At 30.9% G+C, this 20408-nt stretch overlaps 1 protein-coding gene across 1 annotated transcript in view; it reads right to left on the bottom strand.

Moving 5' to 3' along the window:
* The window catches only part of LOC138317698 (uncharacterized), a 182734-nt gene that overhangs the window by 31734 nt on the left and 130592 nt on the right, over window positions 1-20408 (bottom strand). Inside the window, exons 9-11 of the mRNA XM_069259545.1 lie at window positions 17221-17241; window positions 11481-11516; window positions 3943-3975 (exon numbers count right to left, since the gene is read on the bottom strand). Coding sequence (XP_069115646.1) covers window positions 3943-3975; window positions 11481-11516; window positions 17221-17241 — 90 coding nt within the window. The remainder of the gene's footprint in view (window positions 1-3942; window positions 3976-11480; window positions 11517-17220; window positions 17242-20408) is intronic.

Raw genomic sequence — 20408 nt, 5'->3', positions numbered from 1 at the left:
CACTTTAATATTCTCAGATAGGACAACATGAAGTGACCTAAGAGTGTTTATGTAAATAACAACCCAGAAAACTGATCTTTTAGATTGCAAACATGTTAGGTAATTGAAACATTATCAATCAAATTATCGAAATTGCAATTTTGAAAAATAATAATAATAAACTGTGGAAGTTTTTTTAAAATGCATTTTAAATGAAATAATTATATGAGGTAGTCACTCAGCACTCAGAGTTCCATTCTAACGGTTACTTTTAATGCTTAGAGTGACCTCCCTTAAAATTAATATATATCTATATATGTTGTAGCAGGTTTTAAATTATAAATAGTGATATGGTCGCCTACTACCTTGGCCGTAGGTAGAATTTCCCTTTACAATGTAGCTCAGGTGGGAGAGCGACGGAGCATTAAGTCCGGGGTCGCAGGTTCGTGGTTCGAGCCATGCTGGCGGCACACTTTTCTCGCTATTTGCAGGAGTTTGGGGTGAACCCTGTTTTTGCGTTGAAATGACCTTTTTGTTACACAAAATGTTTTTTTTTGCACAAACCTGTTTGCGTATGCATTGTAAAATGCTCTTGCTCTATGGTCAGTAATAATTATTATTTTCTTGCATAGACATTTCATAAATCCTACTATTTTTTATAGATTTATTTTTCAAATTTCATGTTTTTCAATTTAAAAAAATCAGTACTTTTAAAATAGCATGGTAGAGTGCGTTTTTTATTGCTTATATGTTCAGAGACCGTAAGGAAAATGTTTATACCATTCTTTATTTTTTTTTATTTACATTTCGTTTTGGTGGTAAACAATACCTTAAAAGGCTGTCATTAAAGGTAGGAAATGGGTTTTCAAAGGGTCATATTATTTTTCAACGATATTGCTCGAATTTTGTTTATTCATTCTTGACACATTTGAATCATTTGTGGTGAACAAAAAAAAAATCAAAATTTGACATATATACAGGCCTCACACCACAATAATATACGTCCGGGTCGTTGTAGATGATTGAAGTGCATTATGGATTTTTTAGGGATGTTGTAAAATACTTTTTCTGGTTTAGTCTTATTTTATAATGTAGAAATGACGTCATTTTTTGTTACATCGTTTCCGATTCAATAAAACTACTTTGGAATTAATTCATAGTAAAACAACCATTCACACAATTTAATTAAGAGTTTCACGGGATTACATTGAATTATACAGATCAACTTTAATACAAAATTTATATCACGGAGCTTCGTCACAAAAATTAATTTGTAATTTCATCATAAACTTATTTGACTAGCACGTTTCCAGCTCAGCAATTGTCATCTTTCGATGACAATGTAAATCAAAATATACACCATGTATAATGATTGGGTAACAAATTGTAGCCAATCATTTAGAAATGATATTAAATATGGGTTATCAATGATCTTGAACTTTCTACAGCTAAACGGAGGGATTTGATACACAGCTTTTTTTGAAACCATCCGGAATTATCTTGTAGTTGAGAGGTATTTAAAGAAATTCAAAAGTAAATATAGTTCTGCTGAGTACATATCCTGTATGTGGAAACTTGATGCTATGCAATAAAACATTACTGTTACCCTTCTAGACACTTTTTATATGGCAAAGCAAAATTCCGATGTGGTGATATAAATCCTAACTATGTATCGATAGTCTCACATAAAGAATTTCAATATCTGATAAACCCTTTAAGTAAGTTACATGTTGCTCAATACAACATGAAGGACCATATATGTTGTATACTGTTGAATCCGAGTATTGAATATAATTAAGGCATTTATATTTTAATGGTGTATATGAAAATATAGGAATTTATATGTTAATGGTGTATATGGAAATATAGGCATTTATATTTTAATGGTTTATATAAAAAATATAAACCATGTGTAATGATTTGGCAACATTTTGTGGTGAATGATCTTGAACCTTCTAGAGCACAAATGGGTAATTCGAATTATATCCGATTTTTTAACCGTCCTGAAGTCATTTGTAGTTGAGATGTATTGAAAGTTTGAAAAGTATATATGGTTATGTTTAATGATTTTCCTATGTAGGGAAACTTGATGCCATGAAATTAACTATTCCTTTTGAATAAGATTTGATTTTTAACATAAGACAACCTTTCGAGACACTTTTGATATGGCCACTACATTAAGATTCGGTTAGTAATTACATTATTCGTAAATTATCTAGTTTCTCCATATACTTATCGAACGTTTTACGAAGCAAAGAGACACACTGACTAATTCAGATAGCCATATATATACATCTATTAGACTGTATTATCAATGATAATATTTGGATTACTGTATTGAAGAAGGAAGAAAGCTAGCAAAGATCAACATTGTATAGTTTGAATATGATATATACGATTCAAATATTGTCGACATTCGTTAACTACCTTATTTCAGTTTTAAATTTTATTTGATTTGGTTTACATTTGACAACAAATTAAGTTTCAAAAAACTAATTTTGGTCAATTTATCGATTCAATTTATTTAATAAATGAATATTAAAACTTATCACATTTTGAAACATTAGTTATCAAATAATTCATGAAGAAATGCAGTATTTTAAGAAGCTGTTGAATTATAATGCTTGATTAAATTACAGCCATGCGTTTATTTGGATCATTCGGTTACATAACAACAAACATGAAAATTAGAAATACACTAGAAGTTTTAATTTAGAACTTAAAGCCAAAAAAGTCCGTGTCCATGTGGAGTCATAAAATATCATAAAACAAACTCAACGATCGTCTCCTAGGACTTTCACCATGTCTTGATTTTATTGATTTTAGGTCACAGGTCATTAAAGTCTGACTGTGTTTGACACAGCAGATTTTAGAATTTGATAGTGTCCATAAATCCAATTTAAGACACATAATGTATTTATACAGTAAAATGTTACTGCTGTCCCGTAAGGGTTTCTCCTTGATATATTTTCATCTGTATTTAGTAAAAAAATGTTAAAAATGAAGATGTAATTATGATACACGTAAGGGCGGAGCTTTTATTTAGACACTAATATAAGGTATACTGTACACGTCGTTTATCGGACATTGAGAACTATGAAAACTACAGTATGATGATGCATTCGCCATTTTCTACTGTACATGTATCTGGAAATCAGAGTTTATTTGAAAACTGTATCTTAATCTTCGTATCATTGGTACGGTCATTTTGATATTTACTGATTTAATTTCTGGTAATAATATTCTGAAATACTACACTAGATTACAAAGAAAAACCAATTCAAACAATAAAACAATTGTAGCATTTTGAATTAGGTCGATGTATGTTTTTATTGACGAAAGAAAAATTATCAGCCTCGGATTACGTCCTCGGTCGATAATTTTTCTTTGGTCAATAAAAACATGCACCGACCTCATCTAAATGCTATAATTGTATATGTAAAAAATGGTTAAAATGAAAAGATAAACCATGTATAATGATTTGCAAAACTTTGTGGTAAATGATCTTGAACCTTCTAGAGCACAAAGGGAGGATTCTAAGTGTAGCCGAGTATAAAACAGTCCGGAATTATGTTACAATTGAGAGGTATTCTATGTGTACAATGGCTATATATCATTTAATGTTTAAAAATAAAATTAATGTTTCAGAAATTAAGTTGATACGGTTATGCTACAGTCCGGAATTCTGTTACAGTTGAGAGGTATTCTATGTGTACAATGGCTATATATCATATAATGTTTAAAAATAAAATTAATGTTTCAGAAATTAAGTTGATACGGTTATGCTAAATGAATCTCGTGTATGGAAACTTTTTGTTGTGTAACATAGAATTACTTTTGAATAAAATTTGATTTTAAACCAAAAACAACCTTTCTACACACTTTTTATATGACGACTATATTAAGACACGGTTGGTAAATGCATTTTTGTAAATCAACTAGTTTCTTCATACAAATACTTACCGATTGTGGTGGTGGTAAAGGAAGACATTTCCCCTGTAAAGAAAACCGTCTTTGTTGACATATTATACGACATCACACTTTCATCAAGTAAACCAATCAAAGATCGTTAAGTCTTACATAATGACTTGTTATGCTTTTATTCATATACCTACCTCGTATTTGTCGCTATGTTTACAAACAAGTGATGAAAACAGTTTCGATGAAAATATTCAATGAAATGATATGAATCCTTACTATGTATCGATAGTCTCACATAAGGAATTTCAATATCTGATAAACCCTTTAAGTATGTTACCCAATACAACGTGAAGGACCATATATGTTGTATACTGTCGAATCCGAGTACTGAATATAATTAAGGCAATTATATTTTAATGGTGTATATGAAAATATAGGAATTTATATGTAAATGGTGTATATGGAAATATAGGCATTTATATTTTAATGGTTTATATAAAAATATAAATCGTGTGTAATGATTTGGCAACATTTTGTGGTGAATGATCTTGGACCATCTAGAGCACAAAGGGGTAATTCGAATTATAGCCGATTTTTTAACCGTCCAGAGGTCATTTGTAGTTGAGAGGTATTATAAGTTTGAAAAGTATATATGGTTATGTTTAATGATTTTCCTATGTAGGGAAACTTGATGCCATGAAATTAACTATTCCTTTTGAATAAGATTTGATTTTTAACATAAGACAACCTTTCTAGACACTTTTGATATGGCCACTACATTAAGATTCGGTTAGTAATTACATTATTCGTAAATTATCTAGTTTCTCCATATACTTATCGAACGTTGTACGAAGCAAAGAGACACACTGACTAATTCAGATAGCCATATATATACATCTATTAGACTGTATTATCAATGATAATATTTGGATTACTGTATTGAAGAAGGAAGAAAGCTAGCAAAGATCAACATTGTATAGTTTGAATATGATATATACGATTCAAATATTGTCGACATTCGTTAACTACCTTATTTCAATTTTAAATTTTATTTGATTTGATTTACGTTTGACAACAAATGAAGTGTCAGAAAATAAATTATGATCAATTTATCGATTCAATTTATTTAATAAATGAATATTAAACTTATAACACATTTTGAAACATTAGTTATCAAATAATTCATGAAGAAATTCAGTATTTTAAGAAGCTATTTGATTATATTTGCTTGATCAAATTACAGCCATGCGTTTATTTGGATCATACGGTTACATAACAACAAACATGAGAATTAGAAATACACTAGAGTTTTTAATTTAGAACTTAAAGCCAAAAAAGTCCGTGTCCATGTGGAGTCATAAGATATCATAAAATAAACTCAACGATCGTCTCCTAGGACTTTCACCATGTCTTGATTTTATTGATTTTAGGTCACAGGTCATTAAAGTCTGACTGTATTTGGCACAGCAGATTTTAGAATTTGATAGTGTCCATAAACCAATTTAAGTCACATAATGTATAAATACAGTAAAATGTTACTGCTGTCCCGTAAGGGTTTCTCCTTGATATATTTTCATCTGTATTAAGTAAAAAATGAAGCTTTGGAACTCTCTAATTTAAAACTGGAAATGTTTAAGCCTTTAAAAAAAACATGGAAACACATTGTAGCCAATGATCTAGAACCATCGAAGTATAGCTAATTTTGGAACCTGTTATGTATGACACTAAATACATGTAGTTATGAGATAAGGGAGATAACTCCTATAGTTTTTTTATCAATACATCCTATAAAGGTCATATCATTAGTCTAGGTTATAGAACTTTCTAGAATATAATCATGTATAAACAAATATGTTTGTAAACATGTTGATTTTAAGTAGAGATCTAGAATGATCTATTTCCAGAAAGTTATGTGTGTTTATTTGTTTACTGCTTTTAGTTAGATATTTCTATAAGTAGAAGGTTCTCCAATATTCTAGAATTAGGATTAAGCTATATATACTCCAGCTGCCCAAGGCTAATCAGAACTGTAATGAGACCTGTAATGAGACATATCAAGAATTGTACAGTGCCATATTAGATTCTATTGGGAGAGCTATTGTGACTTTATCTGTGGCTTATTACAACACTTTGTGTGGATTTATTCATATTGCCTGGAACTTTACAAATCATCAGTGGACATTCAATTTCCTTGTGGATTTGTATTATTGTTAATTTGAAACCTTGAAGGATCAAGGATTATACCAGGACATTCGCATACAGATAAGTAACACTTTAAAATCATCGTACTAGTCTTGTACCACCACCAATTACTTTAGATATTGTAAACCATCTCTGTATAATATTGTATATATAATTAAATTGTGTTTTGAATTTAGCTGCTGGTTTCTCCTTTCTGTTATTCGTAAATGTAACAAACCACTCTGGACACTATTTAATAGCATTCAAACAATAAGCAAATAACAGCGAGAACATACTGGAAGAATCTGAAGTATAGCTATTTTTGAACCTCTCTGGTGAACGTTTTGTAATAGCAGTTAAACTATAAGGAAAACAACAGAAAAACATTCAAACGGTTTTCATCTTGATGTTCAGATTCGCTGATTTAAGCGTTGATTTTAAGGTAGGTTGTAGCAGAAACCGCCAGGTATGGTTCTTATTATTGAGGCTATTATCCAATTGCCTGTTGTTCCGAGGCATTGTTTTTAAAAGTTTATAAGGGTTTCTTAGTATTCCTATTTTAGACTAGATATGGACACTGTGTTAGAATCAGTTACCGACTGCAGTGTGACCAACATTGATACAATGCCTTTCGGTATATCTGATATTACCAACTGATGAATCGCTAAAACGCAAAGTCAAAAAGTATTATATATATTGTAAATCTTTTTATCACAAAGACTTTAAATTAGATTTACCCAATTAAATAACACACGCTAGATAAGACGTCTAAAATGATAAAAGACTGGAACAATGCAGCTTATTACATCTATGGAGAAATGTTGGTTGAGTGATCTGCAATTGAACTACAGTAGTTTTGGATTCGTGCATTTTTCTTGATTGCCCATTATCAAACATTATGGGACGAAAATTAATTTTGACTTTCATTTATTTGCTGTAAATTGTTGGAGTCATTATTAAATATGCTATCTATGTTGGGGTCATTCAAATTTGGTTGTATCAAATATTTTCACTTGCTTTAACAGTGATGTTAATATTTCATAAAGTAAAAAATGACGTTGTCGTTTGTAAAATCGTTTTCGATTGGCGGGAATTACTGCGCAGTTAATTGGTAGGGAAACAACCATCCACGCAATTAAATTAAGTTTCACGGGATTAGATTGAATTATACAGATCAACTTTATTACATATTTTATGTTATGGAGCTTTGTCACAAAGTGAAATTACATCAAAACATATTAATACACTTCTATCTTTGTGTTATATCTCCATGTCATAAACATCTATTCGAGTCTTCCAATCATATCCTCCTCCGTAGTTGTATATCTAAATCCTCAGAGGCATTAAAATATTACCTTTATTCTGTCAAAGACCAATGTAATAAAATCCATTCTAAATTGACCAGGTGTAGATCGTTATACACGTACTTATAACTGACGTCTTTATTAACAATGTAAAAACACTGAATTCCAGTTAACAAATGAAAACAAATAAAGCGGTCACTGTAGTTCGACATCCATTAAGTGTGCCTAGATCTAACAACTATCGGCAAATGACTAGCACATTCCCAGCTCAGCAACAGTCATCTTTAGATGAGAATGTAGATTAAAATATAACTCATGTATAATGATCGGGTAACACATTGTAGCCAATGATCTAAAACCATCGAGAACATTCTGGAAGAATCTGAATTATAGCTTATTTAGAACCAATCTGTTGACTAATTATAATAGCAGTAAAACAATAAGCAAAATACAGAAAACCGTATACGTTTTTTACCTTTTAGTTCAGATACTCAGATATAAGCGTTGATGTTAAGGTAGATTGTAACGGAAACTGTCAGGTATGTTTATGATAATTCAGGAAATTCACCAACTGCCTATTGTTTTTCAAATGAGACATTGTGTTTAAGTTTCTAAGAATTTCTTAGTATTCCTATTATAAGGCCATTCCCCTTTCCTTTATCTTAAGGTATCTAACTTCTGACACCAGTGCTTAAAGTCTTTTAACACAACGAATATAAATTTAAAAAGCCCCATGAAATTACACACGCTCCATAAAACGTTCAAATTGATTATAGACTGGATAAAATGCAGCTTTTTAATATCTCTGGAGAACTATTGGCAGAGTGATCTGCACTTGGACTACGGTAGTTTTTGATTCGTGCATATTTCTAAGTGTGCGAAATCAAAATTTATGGGAAAAATAATTCTAAAAAACAGACGGGGATAAAGAATAATCTAGCTAATATTTATTTAACCATAGAAATACGAATATACAGGGTGTAGTAATGGGGGGATACTGCCGGCTTATATCGGATAGACATGGGGAAATCAGCTAGCAAAAAGTGCCCCTAGAAATATATATATAAACAAATCATTCGAGTGTGGGGTGTTTAGAGAGTTAGCTAGCCAATATTTCCACCCTAGCAATATTTGATTGAAACATATTTTATCGCGTAATTATTATTAACAATGGGATAGGACACAATTTCCGACGGGGTGATATGAATCCTAACTATGTATGTAGTCTCACATTAAGGATTTCAATATCTGACAAACCCTATACACAAGTTACACATTACTCGGGTGGTGTAGTTGTTAAGCCGCTCGCGTTTCACCTAGCCGCCGGGGTTCGATCTCCGGCATGGACGTGCAAAGGTTAATGGTCACATGCCCGCTTACATCCGGAACTTTGAAAGTGAGTTCCATAAGTTTCTCAATCGATGCAAAATAAACAAAGTTTATATTTTATACACCGTGATTGATCGTATATGTTGTATGCTGTTGAATCCGAGTATTGAATATGAGTTATTCATTTATGTTTAAATGGTTTAAATAAAAAATAAACCATGTTTAATGATTTGGCAACACTTTGTGACGAATGATCTTGAACCTTCTAGAGCACAAAGGGGGAATTCGAAATAAAGCCGATTATGAAACACTACATAATTCTCCTATAGTTGAGAGGTATATCTATGTGTATAATGATTATATGTCATTTTAATTTTTTAAAAAAATCTAATGTTAAAGAAATTAAAAAGTATGTACAATGTATGGTTATGCTGAGTGAATCTTTTGTGTGGAGACTCTTAATGCAATGTAATAAACTATTATCTTTGAATAAAAATTGTTTTTGAACCTAAATCAACCTTTCCTGACACTTTTTATATGGCGAATATATTAAGACTAGGTTGGTATATACAATATTTGTGTTATCAAGTTCTCCATATATTTACCGAAGATCTTGCTTCAATCTGTAATATAAATCGTCTTTGTAAACATATTATCCTCATCAGACTTTCAACAAGTTTTTGGTGAATGATCGTAAACCTTTTAGAACACAAAGTGGGAATTCGAAGTATAGCCGATTTTGAAACCGTCCGACAATCTCTTGTAGTTGAAAGGTAAATTTAAGTGTACGTCTTTGTTGACATATCATACGTGATCAGACTTTCAACAATAATCAGAAATGGTTAGTCTAACATAATGAATTGTTATGCTTTTATCCATATACCTTCCTCATATCTGTCTCTATGGACAGTTTTTGAAGCAAAGGTCGGAGGGGTGATATGAATCCTCACTATGGATAGTCTCACATAAAGGATTTCAATATCTGATAAACCGTTTAAATAAATAACATGTTAAACTATACAACGTGATGAACCATATGTTGTATACTGTTGAATCCGTGTATTGAATATGATTAAACATTGATGTTTAAATGTCAACCTCTGTTATTGCATATCGTTATGCTTATTCGACAATTGCAAAAGTGATATGCTTCTACAGCTATAGTACGATTATTCGGTTACATAACAAGAAACATGAAAATTAGAAATACAATAAAAGTTTAAATCTAAAACTTAAAGCTAAAAAAGTATGTGTCCATGTGGAGTCAAAAATAAAATAAATTAAACTCAATGAAATTTTTTAAACTTAAATTTATAAAATTTGATATACCACGAGCCTTTAAGGATATTTTGACATTATATTTCCAAAATAACAACAGTTTTTTTTTTTTTAATATCATACAGTATCTAGGTAAAACCTAGTTAAAATACTCACTATACAGAAGTGGATGGCAAACTTGTAAGAGCCTCACCAGTTTTAAGTATTTTAGAAACCAGATAAATTTTGAATTTGAGAAATATTTTCCAAATTTTTCTAAATCAAAAATAAAATTCAAAAATAAGATTAGTAAATTGAAAGCCATTTCGGTTAAGCACAATGTATAGACTTTAAAATATGATTTGCATGCTCTTGACATTTTTTCCATCTGTAATGAATAACACTTGGAAACAGTAACTATTTTGAATACTAGTACCTATACATATATAGGTAGTCTTCCTCAATATAAAAATTAAATATGCTGTGTTATCTATTCATGTAAATGATTAATAAAACAAAAGAGAAGCATGAAAGGTACACCAGGTAATTCATTTCTGCGTATGTATAAAAGCTACAAATAGATCCTTAATGTGATGATTTATTTAACTGATTTTCTTATCAGTTAGCAGTATCAAGGATTTAAATAATTTAAATACCTGGTACTGTTTGAATGCCCTCCTCTTGGAAGGAGGAATAATGAAGTATAGCCGATTATGAAACTATCCGGATTTATCTTGTAGTTGAGAGGTATATCTATGGGTACAATTATTATATATCATTCCATATATATTTCAAAAGCTTGAAAAGTGTATATGGTTATGGAGAATCTCTTTACAATCTCCTGTGCGGGAAACTTATGGCTATGTGATAAAATATTTCTTTTGATTAAAATTTGATTTTGAACCTAAAACAACCTTTCTAGACATGGAGACTACATTAAGACTCGGTTGGTAAATACATTTTTAAATACATCCGTTGTATAACTTGTTTCTCAATCGATGCAAAATAAACAAAGTTTATATTTTATACACCGTGATTGATCGTATATGTTGTTTACTGTTGAATCCGAGTATTGAATATGAGTTATTCATCTATGTTTAAATGGTTTAAATAAAAAATAAACCATGTGTAATGATTTTGCAACACTTGGTGACGAATGATCTTAAACCTTCTACAGCACAAAAGGGGAATTCGAAATAAAGCCGATTATGAAACACTACGGAATTCTCCTATAGTTGAGAGGTATATCTATGTGTATAATGATTATATGTCATTTTATCTTTTTTTAAATCTAATGTTAAAGAAATTAAAAAGTATGTTCAATGTATGGTTATGCTGAGTGAATCTTCTGTGTGAAGACTCTTAATGCAAGGTAATAAACTATTATCTTTGAATAAAAAATGTTTTTGAACCTAAATCAACCTTTCCTGACACTTTTTATATGGCGAATATATTAAGACTAGGTTGGTATATACAATATTTGTGTTATCAAGTTCTCCATATACTTACCGAAGATTCTTCATCCAGATCTAGCGGAGGTGGCATCTGCAACATAAATCGTCTTTGTAAAAATATTATCCATCATCACACTTTCAACAAGTAAACCAATTTGTGATGAATGATCTTAAAACTTTTAGAACACAAAGTGGAAATTCGAAATATAGCCGATTTTGAAACCGTCCGGTAATCTCTTGTAGTTGAAAGGCATATTTAATTGTACGCCTTTGTTGACATATCATACGTGATCAGACTTTCAACAATAATCAGAAATGGTGAGTCTAGCATAATGAATTGTTATGCTTTTATCCATATACCTTACTCATATCTGTTTCTATGGACAGTTTTTGAAGCAAAGGTCGGAGGTGTGATATGAATCCTCACTATGGATAGTCTCACATGAAGGATTTCAATATCTGATAAACCGTTTAAATAAATAACATGTTAAACTATACAACGTGATGAACCATATGTTGTATACTGTTGAATCCGTGTATTGAATATGATTAAATATTAATGTTTAAATGCCAACCTCTTTTATTGCATATCGTTATGCTCATTCCACAATTGCAAAAGTGATATGCTTCTACAGCTATAGTACGATTATTCGGTTACGTAACAAGAAACATGAAAATAAGAAATACAATAAAAGTTTAAATCTATAACTTGAAGCCAAAAAAGTATGTGTCCATGTGGAGTCAAAAATATAATAAATTAACTCAATGAAATTTATTGAATTTAAATTTATACAATTTGATATACCACGAGCCTTTAAGGAAATTTTGACATTATATTTCCAAAATAACAACAGTTTTTTTTTTTTTTTTTTTTTTAATATCATACAGTATCTAGGTAAAACCTAGTTATAATACTCACTATACAGTAGTGGATGGCAAACTTGTAACAGCCTCACCAGTTTTAAGTATTTTAGAAAACAGATCAATTTTGAATTTGAGAAATATTTTCCAAATTTTTCTAAATCAAAAATAAAATTCAAAAATAAAATTATTGAATTGAAAGCCATTTTGGTTAAGATACAATGTATAGACTTTTAAATATGATTTGCATGCTCTTGACATTTTTCATCTGTAATGAATAACACTTGGAAACAGTCACTATTTTGAATACTAGTACCTATAGTATATATATAAAGGTAATCTTAAAAAAATAAATATGCTATGCTATCTATTCATGTAAATGATTAATAAAACAAAAGAGAAGCATGAAAGGTACACCAGGTAATTCATTTCTGCGTATGTATAAAAGCTACAGATATATCCTTAATGTGATGATTTATTTAACTGATTTTCATATCAGTTAGCAGTATCAAGGATTTAAATAATTTAAATACCTGGTACCATATGTGTTTCTTATTCGGATGTAGAATAGAGTTCTCTTTTTTATTAGTTTAACGTCATATTTACAGCTAGGGTCATTTAAGGACGTGCCAGGTTTGATGGTGGATGAAAGCAGGAAAACCCGGAGAAAAACCACCGGTCAGCTGTCAGTACCATGCTCCACATCGGATTCGAACTCGTGACTCAGAGGTGGACGGCTTGTGGTAATATGTCGGGACATCTTTATCGTTCGGCCACCGTGGCCCCACGAATAGAGTTCTCATAAAAGGTCTCATAAATGTTATGATAATTAGAAAATTTGGCACCTAATATAACCCATTACCCTAATTGCCCAAAATGAAATTCCAATTAGCATTAAACATTTCCAAGGCATTTCTTGATTAATTGGGATTATATAAAGAGAGGTAATTGGCTTATTTGTTTATTTTTAAGGTATATATTCTAGCAAAATGCTCAATATCACCAAAGGAATTGCGAAAACAGAGAAATGTATGTTTTGTTATGGATTGAGTATTTGGTCAGACCAACATTGTCTATATTTTGACAATTTGTTTTATCTTAATGAGGAGAAACGATTTCTTTTTTGATAAAATGGGGGAAGCAGATACTTTTGCATGTTTATTCGTGATTCAAATGTATAAGTACACGATATTTTTTTCAAATATTTGATGCCGTGTCATTATGAAACGATACAATCTGTGGATATTAAATTAATTCTGATTATTTTAACTTGATTAATGCAGTATTGTTATTTTTTTTCTCTGTGTAAAAAATTGTTTGATATTTCTTGTTCTCTAAATTGTATGTATTTTAAAGAGATTGAGTGTCAGCCAGGCGATATTGTCTATTGTTATCATTTTTTTACTTATTTTCCGATAAAATGGGGGTAGCTAGCAGAGACTATGACACGATTATCCATGAAAATGCATATTCCAGGCTGCTGCAGGGTAAGAATACGAAACGTGCGATGTTTTATAAACAAATGTTTGAAAATTGTACATGACATCTCTATATCATTGAAATCATGTCACTATTTATAATTATATAAATCAGTTGATATATATTGCAGAACATATTAGTGATTAGCTGATATCGAGTATTATGTCATAGCCATTATGATGATCTCCTTGCTTAATTGTATGTCATAGGGACAATTACAAAATGCCACATTCAAGTTTTAAGTCTCCCTTTATTTAAGAAAATGGCAAAGTAATAGCCTAATTATTCTCCATACGCCAGGGTTACTATCACTGACATAATATCTACCCCTGCACTATTTCATAATTGATTGATTGCCAGCTGTCAATCATACCGCATTGTTTGTCTCGACATTGAATAGAAACACGTGTGTTTGCGGGTAGGAGCGTGGCTATATCACATGTACACCTGGCAATCGGTCAATGAAACTGCAGGCAAAAGAAGACACAGGTAATTTGATCATTTAACGTACATCAAAGAACTTGTATAATGTGGTTCACTGTACATAAATGTTGGTTTGAAGTTGGGTGTCACTTTCTCTGTTATCTTCAAAGGAAGTCTATGAAGGACTGTATCAGTTTTGAGGTCACCTGAGACGAAGTCTCCAGTGACCTATTTTAATCGCCTTTTGTACATCGTCGTGTGTCGTGCGGTGTGCTTCCTGAGACGAAAAACAATCTTCGTCCTCTTCTCCAGAAACACTAAACCAAATTCAATGAAATTTTGCGTCTCCCTTTATTTAAGAAAATGGCAAAGTAATAGCCTAATTATTCTCCATACGCCAGGGTTACTATCACTGACATAATATCTACCCCTGCACTATTTCATAATTGACTGTTTCCACTGTTTCCACTGTGATAGTTTAATTTATTAAACCTTGTAGTAGTTTTCAATAGATAACGGAGGAAAAATAGCATGCCATTTTATCGCACGATAACGGCACATATAACTTTAAACTAAAGTTTTTGTTGTTTTAGGTCACAGGTCATTAAAGTCTGTGTTTGACACAGCAGATTTTAAGATTTTTGATTTGGAAGATTTGAAACTCTCTTATTTAAAACTGGAAATGTTAAAGAGCTTAAAATTTGTTCATTATCATTGCCATATTTATTCAAATATCCGAATTTTTAAAGCACAAGTATAGTACTTACATTGTTGAAGTACATTATATACTTATCTTAAGAATATGATTATGAGTTGTCCGGATCAATTTGCAGACAATACGTGCCCGGAGAGCATATTATTGTGACGCTTAAATTAAACAATAGCGAGAGGACCGTGCTCTTTGGGAACGTAATGTCTGCAAATTGATCCGGACAGCTTCTTTGATTCAATCTATGACGTTGATGATATTTATTCTAAAATAGATTCATTGACTTATCTATCGGAGATTCAATGTTAATAATGAATTGTAAGTTACAGCTAACTAGTAATAAAAAGAGAAATCATTGTGTTTCCATTTATTATTTGATTTTGGTTTAGGAGCATCTTATTTTATAACGTAGAAATGACGTCATTGTTTGTAACATCGTTTCCGATTGACTGAAACTACTTTTGAATTAATTTATAAGAAAACAACTATCCACACAATTTGATTAAGAGTTTCACGGGATTACATTGAATTATACAGATCGACTTAAATTCAAAATTGATATGATGGAGCTTCGTTAAGAATTAATTTGTAATTTCATCATAAACGTATTTGACTAGCACGTTTCCAGTTCAGCAATTGTCATATTTCGATGACAAAGTAAATCAAAATATACACAATGTATAATGATTGGGTAACAAATTGTAGCCTTCTAGAAATATCTAGAATTGATATTTAATAAGGGTTATCAATGATCTTGAACCTTCTACAGCACAACGGAGGGATTTGATGTGCAGCCTTTTTTTGAAACCATCCGAAATTCTCTTGTAGTTTAGAGGTATTTAAAGAAATTCAAAAGTTAATATAGTTCTGCTGAATACATATCCTGTATGGGAAACTTGATGCTATGCAATAAAACATTACTATTACTCTTCTAGACAATTTTTATATGGCGAAGCAAAATTCCGATCTGGTGATATAAATCCTAACTATGTATCGATAGTCTCACATAAAGGAATTCTATATATGATAGACCCTTTACATAAGTTATATGTTGTCTATACAGTGTGAAGGACCATATATGTTGTTATATGTGGAATCTGAATATTGAATATGTGTTAGTCATTTTTATTATTTTTCTTGGTTTTTCCGCCAATCTCATTGGACGTCGGTACCCCACGTGACCCCCTATAAAACAACGATCGACTGGTAAAAGTTGATTGAAAAAAGGTGATTGACCGATCTGTCTATAAATAGAAAGGGATTTCCCGATCCAGCGCATCAAATCGTCGAAGTCATTTAAACGTTTGAATGCGATATGCATTAAAACGTTGATAAATTGATAAATAAGCGTTTCTAAGATGCCGATTTTGTTGGTAGTACATTTTTGTCAAACACAGCTAATGATAGACAGTCGAGCTTGCCTATCTGCCGGTAGTCTTAATTAGAAATTTTAAACAACGTCGGAGCTACTAATACAAAGATGTAATTATGATACACGTAAGGGCGGTGCTTTTATTTAGACAGTAATATAAGGTATACTGTACACGTCGATTATCGGACATTGAGAACTATGAAAACTACAGTATGATGATGCATTCGCCATCTTCTACTGTACATGTATCTGGAAATCAGAGTTAATAGGAAAACTGTATCTTAATCCTCGTATCATTAGTATGGTCATTTTGTTATTTACTGATTTTATTTCTGGTAATAATATCCTGAAATACTACACTAGATTACAAAGACAAACCAATTCAAATAATAAAACAATTGTAGCATTTTGAATTAGGTCGATGCATGTTTTTATTGACAAAAGAAAAATTATCAGCCTCGGACTACGTCCTCGGTCGATAATTTTTCTTTGGTCAATAAAAAAACATGCACCAACGTCATCTAAATGCTATAATTGTATAATGTTAAAATGTTTAAAGTGAAAGATAAACCATGTATAATGATTTGCAACATTTTGTGGTAAATGATCTTGAACCTTCTAGAGCACAAAGTGAGAATTCTAAGTGTAGCCGAGTATGAAACAGTCCGGAATTCTGTTACAGTTGAGAGGTATTCTATGTGTACAATGGCTATATATCATTTAATGTTTAAAAATAAAATTTATGTTTCAGAAATTAAGTTGATATAGTTATGCTAAAAGAATCTCCTGTGGGGATTTTTTTTTGTTAGATAATATAGAATTACTTTTGAATAAAGTTTGATTTTGAACCAAAACAACCTTTCTACACACTTTTTATATGGCGACTATATTAAGACTTTGTTGGTAAATGCATTTTTGTAAATCAACTAGTTTCTCCATACAAATACTTACCGGAGGTTCTGGTGATGATGCCTGTAAAGTAAACCGTATTTGTTGACATATTATACGACATCACACTTTCATCAAGTAAACCAATCAAAAATCGTTAAGTCTTACATAATGGCTTGTTATGCTTTTATTCATATACCTACCTCGTATTTGTCGCTATGTTTACAAACAAGTGATGAAAACAGTTTCGATGAAAACATTCGATGAGATGATATGAATTCTTACTATGTATCGATAGTCTCACATAAAGAATTTCAATATCTGATAAACCCTTTAAGTATGTTACTCAATACAACGTGAAGGACCATATATGTTATATACTGTTGAATCCGAGTATTGAATATAATTAAGGCAATTATATTTTAATGGTGTATATGAAAATATAGGAATTTATATGCAAATGGTGTATATGGAAATATAGGCATTTATATTTTAATGGTGTATATGAAAACATTAACCGTGTATAATGATTTGGCAACACTTTGTTGTAATGATCTTGAACCTTCTAGAACACAAAGGGGTAATTCGAATTATAGCTGATTTTTAAATCGTCCAGAAGTCATTTGTAGTTGAGAGGTATTTAAAGAAATTTAAAAGTTTGAAAAGAATATATGGTTATGCAGAATGATTCTCCTATATATGGAAACCTGAAATTAACTATTACTTTTGAATATGATTTGAATTTGAACTTAAAATAACCTTTCTAGACACTTTTGATATGGCAACTGCATTATTTGTATATTATTTAGTTTCTCCATATGATTATCGAACCTTGTACGAAGCAAAGAGACACATTGAATAATTCAGATAGCCATATGTATATATATTATATACATCTATTAGACTATATTATCAAACTATCATTTTAAGATCACTGTAATGAGAAAGGTAGAAAGCTAGCAAAGATCAACATTGTATAGTTTGAATATGATATATACGATTCAAGTATTGTCGACATTCTTTAACTACCTTATACACTTTTACATTTTATTTAATTTGATTTACATTTGACAACAAATTAACTGTCAGGATATAAATAACGATCTATTTATTGATTCAATTTATATGAGGTGACCCCGAACGGGGTATCGTTAGATCTTGTATTGGAGTGTAACGTATAGTATCGTAGTGGAGCGGAATTACAAGTCTAATTTTAATTAGATTGCAGTTAAATGTTACTGCTCTGCTGTACGAGTTTTTCCTTGATATATTTTCATCTATATTAAGTAAAATTGAATATTTAGAACTAATTTAAAACTGGAATTGTTTACTGCCGTTAAATCCAATCTGTGAACGACTAAAGTACTATACTACTGTAGCGAATGTACACTGTATTGAATGAAGTGACGCGACAAGATAATCGCGTCCCACTCACCCTAAGGTGGCGATCATTGGATGAACTTGAAGTAGGCGGTGTTAAAAAATGACGAGTATAGCCCGGGTTATAGATTTATGCGAATTTTACCTATCTGTGTTTGAATCATTATATTTCTATGTTTCTTTTCTTATTTATTATCTGGAGATGGTCTTATGCTAGCATTTTTCAAAACTTTCCATTTCTTTCAAGCAAATGTTCGCTGCTTATCCGACTTAAATGTTATTTAATAAAGTAAATGATTGTCAAAACCTTATGAACATCAAGTTCATCTAGATTTAAAAAGTATGTTGTAATTCATATTATCGTTATGTTGTTCTTTACCATAAAAAGTTTTTTTATTACTTCAACTATACATTCGCTGCCACTGCAATTCATTTAGCAAATATTGTATCGGTTTATAAGAGAAATCATTATGGTTTTTCGTATACGTATCTGCCTTTCATTTTTTAAAACTCCTAATTTATTAGATTATGACGGGTTTCACGGTACCTCACATATATCGGTATTGCATTTAACATATGAATTGCAATTTGTACCAGTTTATCACAGAAATCCTGACGGTTTTTAATTTGTAATCGTAAATTTATATCCAGTTCAAATTATAGAGATATACATATAAACAGACCCCGGGTCTTAATTTTCCTTGTGTCACAAACATTCGCGTACAATTAAAAATAAGATGTTACAGGCCTATGCATGTGACCAAATTATAACCTTTCAGTATAATTGGCAAAATATACAAAAAAAACAGAGATGTAAGATAAAGATTTCTTACGTAACATGTGTGTGTATCTCCAAACTTGAACTGCATGCAGGGTATAATTTATGTATAGATCATGAGTTTCCTGACCTTCATGAATTTATATTGTCGATAATAAAAACTAAGCAGGGTTCTAATTAATAAAGAAAATAACTCAAACGATAATTTGATTCTCGACCCGCCGCGGAGTACTTGTCTTTGATCATGTACTATGGATACTTTTCGTAATTCCAATTCCATTACACTTTCGGCGTTCACAGGTAGGGTTCAACGGCGGTAAGCCTTTCAAAAGAGGAGTGTTAATTTGGGCCTTCTGGTGGCCATGACCAATAAGCATTATTTTTGTTTACGGATACCTGTGTGTTAGGAAATCATGATATGACCGATGATTAAGGTCAGGTCGGAGTCTTGTGTCACTTATGTGGGGTTAAACAGGGAGGTCAATATTCTAATTTGTCCAGTTTTGGTGGAACCAAATGATTTTTTCAATGATTTGCTATGAATTATAATGCATTGAGGTCAAAGTAACATAATTTTTTAAATTTTGTCAATTTTGCAGGAATAAAGTAAATCTTGCGCCATAATATACCAGAAAAAAGTTAGATATCATATTATGTTGCATTGAGCAATATATTTTGATATTATGAACTAAGGCAAAGAATATTATCGAATAATTGATAGTATGGGATTTGGCAGGAGGAGAAGCTGAGGGGGTTTTATTTTATTTTTTTTATCTTTTTTTAAAATTCTAAAACTTTAAAACACTCATACATGGATTGTTTAAGTTCAGAAGTAAAATAAAAATATTTTTCTGCAATGAATCGCATTTGAAAGAATGTAGCTATACGTATAAATATGTCATACAATGCACATTGGAAACATTTACAAAATTATATTTGCATTTTAAAAGAAAATTTAAAGCATTGTTTGAGCAATTTTATGACCATTTTAACATAAACAAAAACATGAAATTGATATTTTAAAATTTCAAAAATAAAACTCATTCTCCTCATCCCCGCCTCCCGTCCTCAATCCCATTCCATTCATAATATT

This window comes from Argopecten irradians, chromosome 3 (assembly GCF_041381155.1).
Source record: "Argopecten irradians isolate NY chromosome 3, Ai_NY, whole genome shotgun sequence".
In the NCBI taxonomy this organism is placed as follows: Eukaryota; Metazoa; Mollusca; class Bivalvia; order Pectinida; family Pectinidae; genus Argopecten; species Argopecten irradians.
Note: the sequence above shows the minus strand (reverse complement) of the source record. Positions and strands in the feature narration are given on the sequence as shown.